The sequence below is a fragment of the Microchirus variegatus genome, assembly GCF_963457635.1.
Source record: "Microchirus variegatus genome assembly, chromosome: 13".
Lineage (NCBI taxonomy): Eukaryota > Metazoa > Chordata > Actinopteri > Pleuronectiformes > Soleidae > Microchirus > Microchirus variegatus.
In genome coordinates, this window is record NC_139814.1 from 13,443,884 (window position 1) to 13,457,955 (window position 14,072).

At 40.4% G+C, this 14,072-nt stretch overlaps 2 protein-coding genes across 2 annotated transcripts; both read left to right on the forward strand.

Annotated features, from left to right (window-relative positions):
- The first annotated feature begins 189 nt into the window (after positions 1–189).
- On the forward strand, positions 190–8,775 carry atp6v1c1b (ATPase H+ transporting V1 subunit C1b). Its single transcript, XM_083899847.1, has 13 exons — positions 190–309; positions 1,669–1,835; positions 2,158–2,225; positions 2,583–2,668; positions 2,775–2,869; positions 2,965–3,056; positions 4,063–4,161; positions 4,365–4,433; positions 5,404–5,496; positions 6,157–6,250; positions 7,040–7,137; positions 7,285–7,408; positions 8,004–8,775. The coding sequence occupies exons 2-13, from the start codon at positions 1,704–1,706 to the stop codon at positions 8,100–8,102; spliced, it is 1,149 nt and encodes a 382-aa protein (XP_083755973.1). The 5' UTR covers positions 190–309; positions 1,669–1,703; the 3' UTR covers positions 8,103–8,775.
- A 2,661-nt stretch (positions 8,776–11,436) lies between these two features.
- On the forward strand, positions 11,437–13,802 carry LOC310935565 (uncharacterized protein; the record flags this gene model as incomplete). Its single annotated transcript, XM_083899495.1, has 3 exons — positions 11,437–11,575; positions 12,537–12,661; positions 13,680–13,802. 3 exons carry the CDS (start codon positions 11,437–11,439, stop codon positions 13,800–13,802), a joined length of 387 nt encoding a protein of 128 aa, XP_083755621.1.
- Between the last annotated feature and the right edge of the window lie 270 nt (positions 13,803–14,072).

Genomic DNA, 14,072 nt, shown 5'->3' on the forward strand with positions numbered 1-14,072 from the left:
TGTGGCAGCTGTTTTAATAATCTACCGCTGAACACAACTATATTTGAGTTTTTGTTTGTTGTTTTTAGTTTAATACTGAGACACGGAAAGTACCGACACGTTTTCCAGACACATGAATGCAGCATCGTTCTCAGCAGCGTGAGCGCATGCGCAGTACATCTCCTCTGATCAGCTGACTGAGTGAGAGAAGCTGTGTCGAAGGAGCTCCGGGCGACAACCTGCCGTTATCCGCGCTATGTAAGCGAAGCTGCGAACACTTCGCTGAATAAAAACCGTGTGGACCAAACACCGAAGCCGCTAAATCTATCGGTGAGTGTGAAAAACAGTCCGAGTAATGACGTCGTGACGGCGCGAGACTGCGATGATAACAAGCTCGTGTCACAGCTGCAAGCTAACGCTGAATTTAACCATGTATTAGCCGTGTTTATGCTGTTGTCTTTGGCTGCTTTTGATTGGAGCAGGCGCCACACGTGTCACCTGAGCAGCAGCAGTTCATGTGATGTCTTCTCCAACGCTGACACTGATCATATGACACACAATCAGCAGACATGTTTGTCCTTTTCCTGATGCAATCAGCTTTGTTCTGCTCAGCTCTGTAGCCACACTGTGGGAAATGTGAGGAAGTCCTCAAATCTGAGGCAAAATGGAAGTCAAAAGAGGAAGATTATTAGTGTGACTCTGATTCACACAGGGATACATGCATATGTGTAATGGTGGTAAGAAGGTAAAAGTGCTACTTATTTTAATTAATCAAATTAATTAATGGTGAAATATAACAACACTCACAAGTTATTAGCATGCAGATAAATATTTTCATTGCAGCGTACTTATCTGAGGTGAAGGTCAACCCTTACACCAGGGGTCACCAACCTTTTTGAGACAGAGAGCTACCTTAAGGGTAAAAAATAATGTGGAGGGCTACCATATAATATTTTTTTGTTTGTTTACCATTTAAATTAATAATATTATGCATTCAACTGCATACACATTAATTCCAGTGCTTACTCCTAATGATTACCAAGTTTTATAAACAATATCAAAGATATTTTACTGAGCGATCATACGGATACATGCAAGTGAGGTGAAGTGAAGTGAGCCCGCGGGCACCGTATTGGCTGCCTGCGGGCTACCAGGTGCCCGCGGGCACCACGTTGGTGACCCCTGCCTTACACTTTATCTATCTTCCAAAAGTTAATTGGTCAACGTTCCATTCTTTTTCCTTTATTTAAATGTCTGTTATGTAAGAATTTGTGACATCTAAAGGTAAGATAGCAGATTATAACAAACAGAGGACTGCTGTCAGTTTTAATCTTGTATTTTATAGAAACACAAGAATGTCTGAAAATGATATGTTGGTCCTTGTTAAATTTGTACACCTCTCCATTGTCTGATATATTGTTTGTTTTGGTAATAAATTTAACATCGGTGTTATCACTTGTGTCAGAATAATCGGTGGCTAACCTGGTTAGCTGACAAGAATCCCTATTGTTCCAACTTAAATGGCTGACTAATCATGTACAAACATAGAGTAAGGAATACATGATCATGCACTTTAACTCTTTGTCATAATGGCTAAATACTCCCAGAATTATGAGGTCAGAGTCAGTGGAAGGGCACACATCACAACAGAGATTTAAAAGTTATTTCACTCTGTCCTCTTATTCGCAGCAGAGTCCCTGTGGACAGACCTCCTGCCAGCAGCCATGACAGAATTCTGGTTGATCTCTGCTCCGGGGGAGAAGACGTGTCAGCAGACCTGGGACAAACTGATGGTCGCAACGTCGCGCACCAACAACCTCTCCACCAACAACAAGTTCAACATCCCCGACCTCAAGGTGACACACAGCAGTCATGCGTAGCAGCGTCAGTAACGTCAGTACGTTAACATGCACACTTTAATTGAGCTAAGGCTGTAGTCCTCCAGTCCGACTAAGTGTATACATACAGGAGTAATCAGACTATGAGTCGCATTATCCAGGCATGTAAGTCAGACTAAGACTAGCTCGATTTTAGTCAGACTAACTTTTGTGACATTAATAAAACTGAATTATTGTCTTTGTCCGACTAAAATCCAACTTTTAACACGCATGTAAAAGCATTGAGTGAAGCACCGTGATGGAGCTCTTTGTATTATTTATTAGCTCTGTGTCTTATCAGGTTGGAACGCTTGACGTCTTAGTGGGTCTGTCAGATGAGTTGGCGAAGCTGGACACTTTTGTGGAAAGGTAAACTTTGCATTTACTAAGGTTGATTTGTACAGGTTTGTTTCATAGATAATTTATTTTATTTTATATTATGTATTTATTTCACACACAAATAGAAGAAAACTTCAAAACGTGGTAGAAACCTGGATTGAAAAATTAGTTGTCATTTCCTGAGGTGGTGACCAATATTGTACATAAACAATAGTTTTATTTACTAGTGCATCGTTCCTTATGCACGACAATGACACAAAATAATCTATTAAATATAGATTTTGATCTCACCAGGATATAAATGTTTTTGACAACTTAAGCACACTGCTGATCCCTCATTTTAGTCTCTAAACTTTTTTCCTCATCATCATGTTTTTTCATCGTCAGTGTGGTGAAGAAGGTTGCTCAGTACATGGCTGATGTTCTGGAGGACAGCAGAGATAAAGTCCAGGAGAACCTGCTGGCTAATGGAGGTAAATACATTCATATTCTCACGACACGGCACCCTAAAATTATTGATTATGTGATGTGATGAGTAATGCAGGCGGCTTTAATCTTTGTGTTTTTATTCTTTCACAGTTGACCTGGTCACCTATATCACCAGATTTCAGTGGGACATGGCTAAGTACCCAATCAAACAGTCTCTGAAAAACATCTCTGAGATCATCTCCAAGGTAAATCAACATTAAACGTACGTTTTCTGGTTGGAACAAACAAACAAATCGAGCTTATGTCAAACCGCAAACATCTTCTCCTACTTGTTTTCTAGCAAGTAAGTCAGATAGACAATGACCTGAAGGCTCGAGCTTCAGCCTATAACAACCTGAAGGGAAATCTGCAGAATCTGGAGAGAAAGAATGCGTGAGTAAAAAACACAGATGTCCTTTTTTTAAATTTTTTTTTTTTTACTTCAGTCACCAAATCACAAAAAATGGGATATTATTCCAATTAGTGTTAATCTAAAGACAAACACTGTAGTGCTTTCTACTTGAATAACACTCAACAATCACAATTACAGTATATATATTTTCTTTAAACTACATTGTTGCCTCACTAATGGTACTGTCTGTCCCAGTTTTCAAGACTTTGGACACTAGTTCTAATATCAAAATGTAGATATTTTGCAACATTGTTTGGATACGGGCAGATATTTTTGTTTCACTGAGGAAAATTGTATTGAAGTTGTGGTTGGTTTTCTTGCACATTTGTGGCTGCACGGTGGTGCAGTTTTTTTTTCCAAATTAATGATTTTTTCTTCATGATTGTGCTGATTAATCTGGAATATTTTGTCTTTATTAAATAAATGTTATTGCACTATAGTTTATAGGTTTATTTTTTATTTTCAACCTTTGACTTTGAACCATACAACCACCCAAAGTGGCAGGTGACGACAGTGAAGGTGGTGGATGTACTCTATATAAAGGTGTGCACTGTAACTCCGTTTACATATAATATGCGTCTCCTTCTTTTACACACCTTTATTTATATATATATATATATATATATATATTTATGTGTGTGTGTGTGTCTGTATGTACTGTTCTAAACAAAACAAAAGAGGATCTGCATCCAGACAAGAGTTTCAGAAGCAATCAAAAACACACAACCACTAAGGTACAATTGGGCATGTGTATGCAAGCATAAACAGGAAGTTGATTATGTCCTCTGCAGTTGTTTACTTAGTTTCAGAGAGTATTTACTAGGAGGAGAAACAACATTGTAAGGATGGAACTGACTCTCAGATGATAAATGGCACATAAATTAGATGGGTTATAGATGGCCTTCTGTGTATTTGGAGCATCTGTAGCTTTGGTGAGAAGCTTCTGAATTTTGAGTTGTCTGTGTGTTTACATGTGTTGTCCTTTAGGGGGAGCTTGTTGACCAGGAGTCTGGCCGACATAGTGAAGAAAGAGGACTTTGTGCTGGACTCAGAGTATTTGATTACCATGCTGGTAGTCGTCTCAAAGTGAGTACGCCTGTATACTGACCAGTTTATTTGGTTAAATTCATTTTTATTAACTTATTCATTCAAATGTACACTTTTAATAATGTGCTTTATAGGGACTCATGGTCCAATTGCATGCATGCAACATAAGGTGTTTGCTTTTTGTTTTTTTGTGGTCCTGATCAGTCTTTTTTAATGTTTTTTTTCCTCTGCACCTGCACCAGGACAAACTATCCTGACTGGCAGAAGACGTATGAAACACTGGCTGAAATGGTCGTACCACGCTCCACTAAGTAAGAATATTTAGTCATCTCATTTCTTCTTTTGCCAAATGTATGGATGATAAATTAATTAATTTACATTCAATGTCCCAGAGGAAGCCACATTCCCACCATCTCTCAATATTTTGTCTCTAATTTCTTTTTCTTTTTTTCCTCATTATTCTTATTCATTATTTTTCCACACTCAGTTTCCATGATGTATGCAGAGGTTTGCGTGTATTTTTTTCTTCATGTGAGTAGAAAAACAGAGGAGAAATACAAACTGTGTGACTTTTTAAGACAGGAAACAATTCACGGTTGATCTGCGAGATGCAATTGACTCGCATTAGAATAGAAAACCTTATGTGGTTGACCTGTAGAAAGGGATTGACCTTTTGCTAAGACGACCTGGACGATTTGCGACGTTGGTCACAAGCTTTTGGATTGACATTTCTCAGTATGACCTAGCAACCTGTATTTCCACAACAGACATGGAATCAGGGATCTTCTAATGATCCACCCAGAAAATTGGACTGTGACAGTATTTTTTTTCACCACACCTATTCAGTTAACTGCAAGTAACAATAGAATGGTACAGATTCTTTTTTGCTTTTAAAAGCCCCCTCCCCATCATAATGACAGAGTATAATTAACATGGAGTTAAATGGATATATATCTGTTGAAATTGCTAAGGGTGCACAGAATTAGAAATGAGCACATGATACGAGGGACAGCTCATGTTGAGAGGTTTGGAGATAAAGTTAGAGAGGTTTGGTCGCGTGCAGAGGAGGGATAGTGATGATATTGGACAAAGGATGTTGAAGATGGAAAGAGGAAGGTTCATGGATGTTGTGAAGAAGGACATGAGGACAGTTGGTTTAACAGAAAAAGCAGAACATAAGATGTTGCCGTACACACTGGTCAAAGACAGAATGACGATTAAAATGATCTGTCTAATGACCAACCGTCTCGCTGCTCTCTTGTCTTGTGTCCTCTCCTCCAGGCTGCTGTTTGAAGACAACGAGAGTGGTCTGTTCAGCGTCACCCTCTTCAGGAAGGCTGTAGATGACTTCAAACACAAGGCCAGGGAATGCAAGTGAGTTGTTCAATTTCACCTTTATCATAAGAGTTATGGGCTGCTAAAGATATTTCAATTAAAACGTTGTTTTCTATGATTCATTTGTTATTATCCTTTGTTAAATCACCCACAGATTAACAGAAGCGATGATAGGCTCGTTTGAAGTGTGCTACCTATTTGGAAACACTTTATGTGCTAAAAAAAGACATTGATTCTATAATAAACACAGTTTGGTCAGCACTCAACAGTCTCTCCAATTAGCACAGATGGATCTCACTGATGTTTTTATGTAGGCTATTTTCAGGAGTGCACTCGAGTCTTTGTCTCTCTGTGTGTGTGTGTTTGCACTTGTATTTACGTCTTTGTGACGTCTAAAAATATTGCTTCATGACACAGTGGCTACACCCCCACAGTATCAGAGCAGAGAATGAAGCTGAATTTGAAACCTCATTTTGAAACGCTTTGCAACTTTTTTTTAATCACTCAAATTTGCTAAGGTGATTACTAACACACTCCAAGTAATGCTTGTATCACTTTTCAGGGACTTTAAGGTTAGAGAAAGAGGCTAGAAAATGCTTTAGGCCAATGATGTTTCCTCACTAAGATATAAAAACGAGTCTGTGTGCGTGTGTTAGCCGACACCTGACTGCCACCTCTCTGCTGTGTGTCCTGACCCAGGTTTACAGTGCGTGACTTCCAGTACAATGAGGAGGAGATGAAGGCAGACAAAGAAGAGATGACACGTTTGTCCACTGACAAGAAGAAGCAGTTTGTATGTCTCCTCTTCTTTTCTTTACAAACCTTTAACAGCTCTATTGGATATATATAGATATATATATCTATATATCTATATATACACACACACGTGTGTATATATATGTATATACACACATAGATTTTATTTAAGGAAAACAAAAAAATAAAATCTAAACTGTTGGTATATGAGAGGGCACTGAAATCTGTGATTTAGTAGTGCATATTCAAGAAGACTCTACAGGACAATCTTATATAAAGGCAACATTTTGTTCTCTATCTGTGTGTAGTCAACACCAGAAAAGACAGCCGTCCAGTGGGTCAACTGCCATAAATATAAGAAGTCCATAATTCTTTTATATTTATTTGTTTAATCTTTATTTAACCAGATAAATTCCCATTGAGATCGAGATCTGTTTTACAAGGGCGACCTCACCATAGATCAGCAACTCACGCCATAGTAAATACAATATGAATACACATAGGGATGCTGCTGCTTATTGAAGAGTGCAAACCTGGGCTAAGGCCGTTTAGTTTCTGTATCTGCATCATTACCAAAAATCTATGAATTCACTTCTGGCTCCATAATCAACATTTCCAGAAAATGTTAATCAAAATCTGTTTACTTTTTGAGTTATGCTGCTCACAGACAGTCACGCAAAGATTGGTAAAAAGAGCAATACCTCTGTGGTGGACGTAATGATGTCTAAAACAGCAATAATTTCAGCTAATCATTACTAGTAAATGATGTGTTTTCGTTCAGTTTCAGCTTATTAAGAGCCATATTGAAATGTTGCTGTGCTTGCAGGGGCCCTTGGTGAGATGGCTGAAAGTGAATTTCAGTGAAGCCTTCATTGCGTGGATTCACATAAAAGCTCTGCGTGTGTTTGTGGAGTCGGTGTTGAGGTGAGAAAGATTTCCTTCCATACTCTGGTCACAGCAAGTTGACGGCTGCATTCATTTGGGCGTCCACGGATGTAAGATTTGCGTCATGTCCTTCATGTGGAAAACTGAAGAGAGGCAGCACTGACGGACTGCATTCGTGTTTCACAGATATGGGCTGCCGGTCAACTTCCAGGCCATGCTGCTTCAGCCCAACAAGAAGAACATGAAGAAGTTGAGGGAGGTGCTGTATGACCTCTACAAACATCTGGACAGCAGTGCTGCCATCATTGACGTGAGTCTATTTCACTCACTGTTTGACAAAGTGGAAAAAGTAAAATTCTAGTAAAAAAAAAAAAGAGGTTTGTATGAAGGTCCTTTTAGATCATCTCTTGTTCTGGGAGTTCAGAGTTAATGACATCTGATTGTTGATGAGCACATGCTAAATCACCCTGCCAACAAACACCTACTGACACCAGGAACAGAAACGGCAGGTCAACACTTGGGCGTACACCTTTACTGTTAAACCTTAAAAATCGAAAACCTGTACGAACCATGTTTTTTTTAGTGGGCACTATAAGGACATAATTCACTAAATGTGTGTTTTGCACTGTCACCATGGGAACAGCAGCATTGACGGGTATTGAAAGCAAATGTGGTTTTAGTTACGGCTGCACTCACTGCTCAACTCACAACCAGAAACATGGCATCATCTGAGAAGCCACTTGTGGCACCCCATGGTGCTCCCGTTACCATGGTTACAGTACACCACAGTACAAAACAAACTTTGGTGAATTACATCTATGTATCTCTCGCTTTAAGTTTGTCATCTGAAATGCAGTTTCACTCATAAATTGTCCTAACATTTGTCTTTTCTGATGTGTTTCTAGGCCTCGATGGACATCCCAGGTCTGAATTTGAGTCAGCAGGAGTATTACCCCTATGTTTACTACAAGATCGACTGCAACCTGCTGGATTTCAAAGTCTAGACGCATCGCCATCATGTGTTCTGTTCTGTTTTGATTTATTCCTTCCTCCATTCCATTTTTTCCTCCATTCCTTTACTTGCCTTTCAGTGCTTTTCTTCTCCTCTTCCCTCCTCTGTTCCTGGTACATTCCTGGGTCGTAACTTTGCATAGATTGTTAGGAATCAGAGGACTGATCGATGTTTGTTTACGTAAACTGGTCTCCAATCATCACTTCTGTTTTATTATATACTTGAATATGGGCCCTATCCTCCTGTTGTCTGTGAGCGCCCACCACCAAATCACCAAGCACATGAAAATACTTCATTTTTATTTATTTTCATCCATTTAATCACATGAAAAATACAAACGTGGGGGGAAAACCTGGGGAGAAAAAAAAAACATGTATGTTAAATATAGTATTTATTTATAGACTCAAACTCAGTGAATGTGATTTTGTTTGTCGAATTTTTGAAGGTGACGTGTTTTTAGCTCCGTGTAAGGAATGTCTGGTTACAAGTTGGTGTTGACCATCGTCTCTCCCTCTCAAACTATTAGTCCTGTGAAATATGGAAATCATTTTACAGTATGAAGAAGCAATACGTTTGCTGCTTGTTACCCCTCTTGATTTCTGTATGTAAAACATTTTAAGAGTAATTATGATGAATATATGCACAAATACTGTGACGTCAGTATAACTGAAAAATGAACCACATATTTAAAATAAATGTGAGAATAAAAACTTTACGTGAAAGATGCTTGGTTCCATCTCACTTTGCCGTTTATTAGATTTTCCACGACAGCTACTCAATGTTTGTGGACATGTAGACATGGTCGAGAGAATGATGAAGTTCAAATGTTAGTGCTGATCGCAGTGTTTCAGAAACTGCTGATCTACTGGGTTTACACACAACTATCTCTAAGAGTTTACAGAGAATGATACAGAAAGGAGAAAATATCCAATGAGCAGCAGCAAAAAATGCCTTTTTGATGCCAGAGGAGAATAAATGGAAAAGAAACCCAACTCTTCACAGCTAAGGTACTGTATGTAGAAGACCATCTCTACCACTAACTTTTATTAAAGATGCAGTATGTAAGATTTAGGTAAAATTATTTTCATTTATTGAAATAATGATTTTTGTTTTTTTAAGTGTACAGTCACCTGATTATGTGAATCTTTGTTTTATCTGGAGCGGGGTCAGCTATATGGAGGCTGCCATTTAGGACCGACATGTTTTGAGTTTTAATGCCAACTGAAGGTCATGTGTAAGGCTGGGGGGGAGTGTCTTATTTATGCACTTCTGTCTTTTTTTAATCATTTAATCAGTTGTACACAAACATGTTTTATGGACCTGTTGCTAGGCTGTTTAGTTCTGCAAATACCATTTGGAGCTGAAAATGACTAGCCCGGAGAGGCGCCTGTGTCCATATTTACTAATTCGAGTCAGATTTACAAATGTATGGACTGAAAAAAGTAGATTTTTTCGCTATTCAATTGGCAGCATGCACATTGACTACTGCTTATGTTTCATATCTCATCTGTAGTCTTTCCACAGACATAGCTAAAGTACATATTTGGCTAAGAAAGAATGTTACATAATTGGCAGCCATTCTGATCATTTATCCTGATTATCAGGTCTTGTGTTTTATAAGGGCAGCTGCACTGGTTTCACCGATCACGTATGGGTGATTTTTGCACAGTTTTTACCTCTATATATTTTTTTTTTGGGTTCACAAATGCACCCCCTATCAGTGCGGCGAGGTACTGTCTGCCTCACCTTGTGCTGATCGACAAGACTTAATATATCACACGCATTTATTAAAGATAATGGTCAGACTGTGGAAAGTCCGGGTGTAAAATAATAACAGCACAGACCAAGGTGAAGCGTGGCGCTGCCGCCGCACCTCGTGTTTCTCCCCTGAATTTGAACAGGAAATGTGCAAAAATCCATGGATATTTAGTGGACTGATTTATTTCATATTATCTGTTCGGACTTTCACTAAACTGCTCACTACAGCTGTATAGTGTGATGACATCATAGCACTGTTTGTTATCAACATCTAACCTTCATTTCATTTCATTTAACTGATCATCAGAACCTGTACGCTTTGTCCGTTTACAGCGTTTGCAGCTAACAGCAGTTAGCATTTGGAAAAGCCATCATTTGTATATAATTTCATATATAAAATGTACCCATTGGACATGTAAATCCTCTGAGGCTGGAAGTTTGTGTAGAACTCTGTGCTGCACTGTGCAGCCAAGAATAGAACACTTTGTAGACTTCCGCTCTTCCGGATACTATTGCCAGACTATCGGCCGACTATCGATGTACATATCTGTGTTGATAGAATTATAATATTTGAAACCAAACTAACCTTGCATCGCATGCATTTTTGAGGGACTACTTTCTCAGCACTATGCTGAGTTTGCCGCTGCCGGAAGTATGACGCGCTGCTGCTGCTGATGAGACATAAATCCTTCAAATTGCAAGGTTGGTTTTATTTCAAACTTTCTACCAACGCAGATATGTACATCAATAGTCTGCTGTTACAATTGATTTGCCTCGGGTGCACTGTGGAGTCGGTATGAGTGTTTCTAATGCCGTGCTAGCACATACTATTGACTCGCGCTAGCCATAGCACCAGCGAACTCGGCAACTAGAAGAACTGAATGAAATTTCTTGAAAACGTCTCCGAACTATCACTTTAACGTCCACTACATTATAAATACATAGAGCAGTTTCCTGCTTGAAAGTTCTACATTATCATAACTAGTTTTTACTCTTCACGAGGGCCACTCCCAGTTTCCGACCTCCGACTTGTGATGCAAATGGAACGCGGCATGAGTCTTACACACCGGCCCTTTAAAGCTCAGGAAACAGCAACACATACTCTCAATATAATGTGTGAGTGATTATGATGGTGGTGAATATTTGCACGATGATGATGCTGATGATGATGATGATGATGGTGGTGTAGTGGAAATGCTGACAGCGGCTGTAGTTGATTTCCTCCACAGCCAATCAGCAGTCGGACTGGATGCATCTTTAACCCGCCCCCCCCCCCCCACCCCCACTCCCCTGGATGACGCAGGTAGCCGTGGTATGTGTTCATGCTGCTGCTGAACTGATGTCTGTGGACAGCAGCGTCAAGCATCAGCACCAGCTGATGATGATGGTGGAGGCAGAGACGAGGATGGAGCTGCTGCAGTAGAGAAGAAGAAGAAGGAGGAGGAGGATGATGATGATGATGGTGGTGGTGATGGTGATGGTTATGCTGCAGCTGCCGTGGTGAGAGACCACAGGTGGAGGAGCCGTGTTCCACTTATACGTGTCCGCTGCAGCGTCACTTGCCGTGGATGGTTTTTCTCATGGGTTGCGGAGGGAGTCGGGCGGACGTGATCGTCGAGCCGAGGTATCATGAAAGCTGGACCAGGGAGACGGAATCGACGTGGCTCACCAACACGGACGTGGAGACGCCTCTGCCAGTGGCCAACAGTAAGAAGTGTCGTATGGATCACATTACACACACACACACACACACACACCATACAGCAGCCTCTGTTGCTCTGTAACATGACAACATGACACATTACAATGATGGTTATTCATTTAACACACACTAACCTGCCTGTCTAATCCCAGTTATGTGCCATTTCTCTTCTTTGTTGTCTTCACGCTGAATGAAGCCAGGACAATAATCTCTTACACCGTCAAACATACACTCACAAGTCACCTGTTCAACTTCCTATTAATGCAAATACCTCATCAGATAAATGTGACTGAGAGATGGCTCTTAATGAGTGTGTCACACTCTTCTGATGGACCTAGATGGACCGAGATCCAACACAAAAACAGTTGAAGAATCAGAGATTTCAAGTATGAAATCAGAATCACAATCCTTGAATTAATCCTGGAGGAAATTGTGTGGTCACACACAGTTGCTCCATGCCAGATTAAGAGATATACAGTGAAATTAAAACGAAGAACATGGGTAACAGAATGTGCAGATATGTGCAACCTATGGTTTATGTGTATTTAGTGCTGTTAAATGGAGGAGTTATACAGTTTGATGGCCACGGGCAGGAGTGACTTCCTGTGTGATATCAGTCTCTCTCTGAAGACATGCATGATGACACTGTATGGCCACGACAAACTTGTAGACGATCCGACCAGATCCAGAGATAGACGGGCAACAGTGACTCAAATATCCACTCATTACAACCCTCTGAACCTTGAACCAACTGCAGGAGACCCACTCTGGCTGCTACTCCAGCCACTTTATTACTGTAGGTGTCCTTTGTACCTAATAAAGTGGCCTGTGTGTTAACGTGTGGCAGAACTAGGAGTGAAAATAGCCTGAAATGTTATTTTGTGTGCACAAAACTACTGATTTATATCGTGAAATGGGTCCTTTTTTTGGCAGATTGTAATCTAAGGTCCTCTCTGATGTCCACAGGTAAAGCTCTGGAGTCCAGTCTGAGAGAGAAGAGGACGGTGACCACAGGCACTCAGTGTGGGAAGCAAAGCCTCTCCTCCACCGGCTCCAACCACCAGAGGAGATCCAGACGCTCGCTGACTGATGTAGGTCTCACGTTGGTTGGGCCGAGTAATATTTTTTCATGTGTTTCATGTATTTAATCTTTAGTTTAAATGAAAGTTTATAGAAAAATAAATCAGCATCAGTGGAGGATACACTTTAGCAGTTTTTTAACATCATTTCAGTCCTTGTGACATTCTACTCTGCACAATCTATTGCAAACGGTGAACTCAAAACATGAATTCCTCTTTCTGGATAAACGTGCAAATCTGTGGTGGACGTTTGCCCGCAGAACAATGACTTTTTAAATGCCGTAAAAGACATAGTACATCTGCGTCGTGTCACACTGCAGCGTTAAAAGTAGAAACGGTGCGTCATATTATAGTGCATCCAAAAAACTGGAATAAAAGCCGCTGTGTGGGTGAGAACGTGTTATATTCTATCTTCAGCAATAAGTATTCATCCAACCATTTAGAAGATTAACTGATGGTTGCATAAAACTGGTTAGATGTTTTTCCATTATTGTCTAATCTTATTTGTAAATAAGTGTCATTTTTTAAATATCTCAGTTCTAATGTTTTATAGATAGTTGTACCACACTTGTGTTGCTCTAGTGCAAACAGCGAACACTGAGACAAGTAATTAGTTTAAAATATTCCTAACCTGCCTTCCAACCATCTGTTTGACCAACTTTTTTTTTATCTCAAGAGCACAGAAACTGAGTGAACTCAGCGTTCAGAATGCAAATGTATGTGTTTTATCTGGAATGTGCCGCAGGGAGAAAGAAAACCTCTCACTTAACATTTTGTGGATTCAGTTCGGGGATCTATTATAAATCGTTTTTTTTATAAATACAATAGCCGTTTTCAGCGTCTCAGAAACAAAGGCTGCTGTGTTTCATGTATTTAACCCTCCACTTCAGGGCAGTGACTCAGGTCTGAGTCGACCAACTTCACCCACTCACTCTCCACCGTCCAAAGTGTTGACATTTAAACGATGCGACCTTCAAAATCATTCATCATTCATTTTTGTTGTCGTCGTCGTCGTTGTTGTTGTTTGCAGCAAACAGCTCGTGACTCCAAAAGGCGGGCGTCGAAGGAGGCCAGCGTTCCTACGTCTAAGGAAGGGCAGCCGGTCAACATCAGCGAAGACGCCGACGCGGGCAAAGTGTGCGACGAGAGATGAGGAAAAGCCAAGAGCCTGTGAAGCAGAAGATGGCCAACGCTGTTAGCAAATCGCCAGGAGATGGGGCGGTGACTTAAAGACGATAAGTGTGTGATTCTTGGCCTGTCGATCTTGGCGATGTACAACATAAGCACCTGCATACGTCTCCATCCAAAGATCTCGGGATGCTGCATCCTCCTCGCTGTGCCATTGTAAATGCTTGCATGAAGCCGGGAGTGGCTCACGGTCCGTGTGTGTTCACACTCTCCACCGTGCTTGTGTCCCACGCTT

Bases quoted from the DNA above. Each gene is read 5' to 3' on its own strand.
- atp6v1c1b (XM_083899847.1), top strand. From the start codon at position 1,704: ATGACAGAATTCTGGTTGATCTCTGCTCCGGGGGAGAAGACGTGTCAG. The intron at 4,434-5,403 runs GTAAGAATATTT...CCTCTCCTCCAG, and splicing joins GTCGTACCACGCTCCACTAA to GCTGCTGTTTGAAGACAACG. The intron at 7,138-7,284 runs GTGAGAAAGATT...CGTGTTTCACAG, and splicing joins TTTGTGGAGTCGGTGTTGAG to ATATGGGCTGCCGGTCAACT.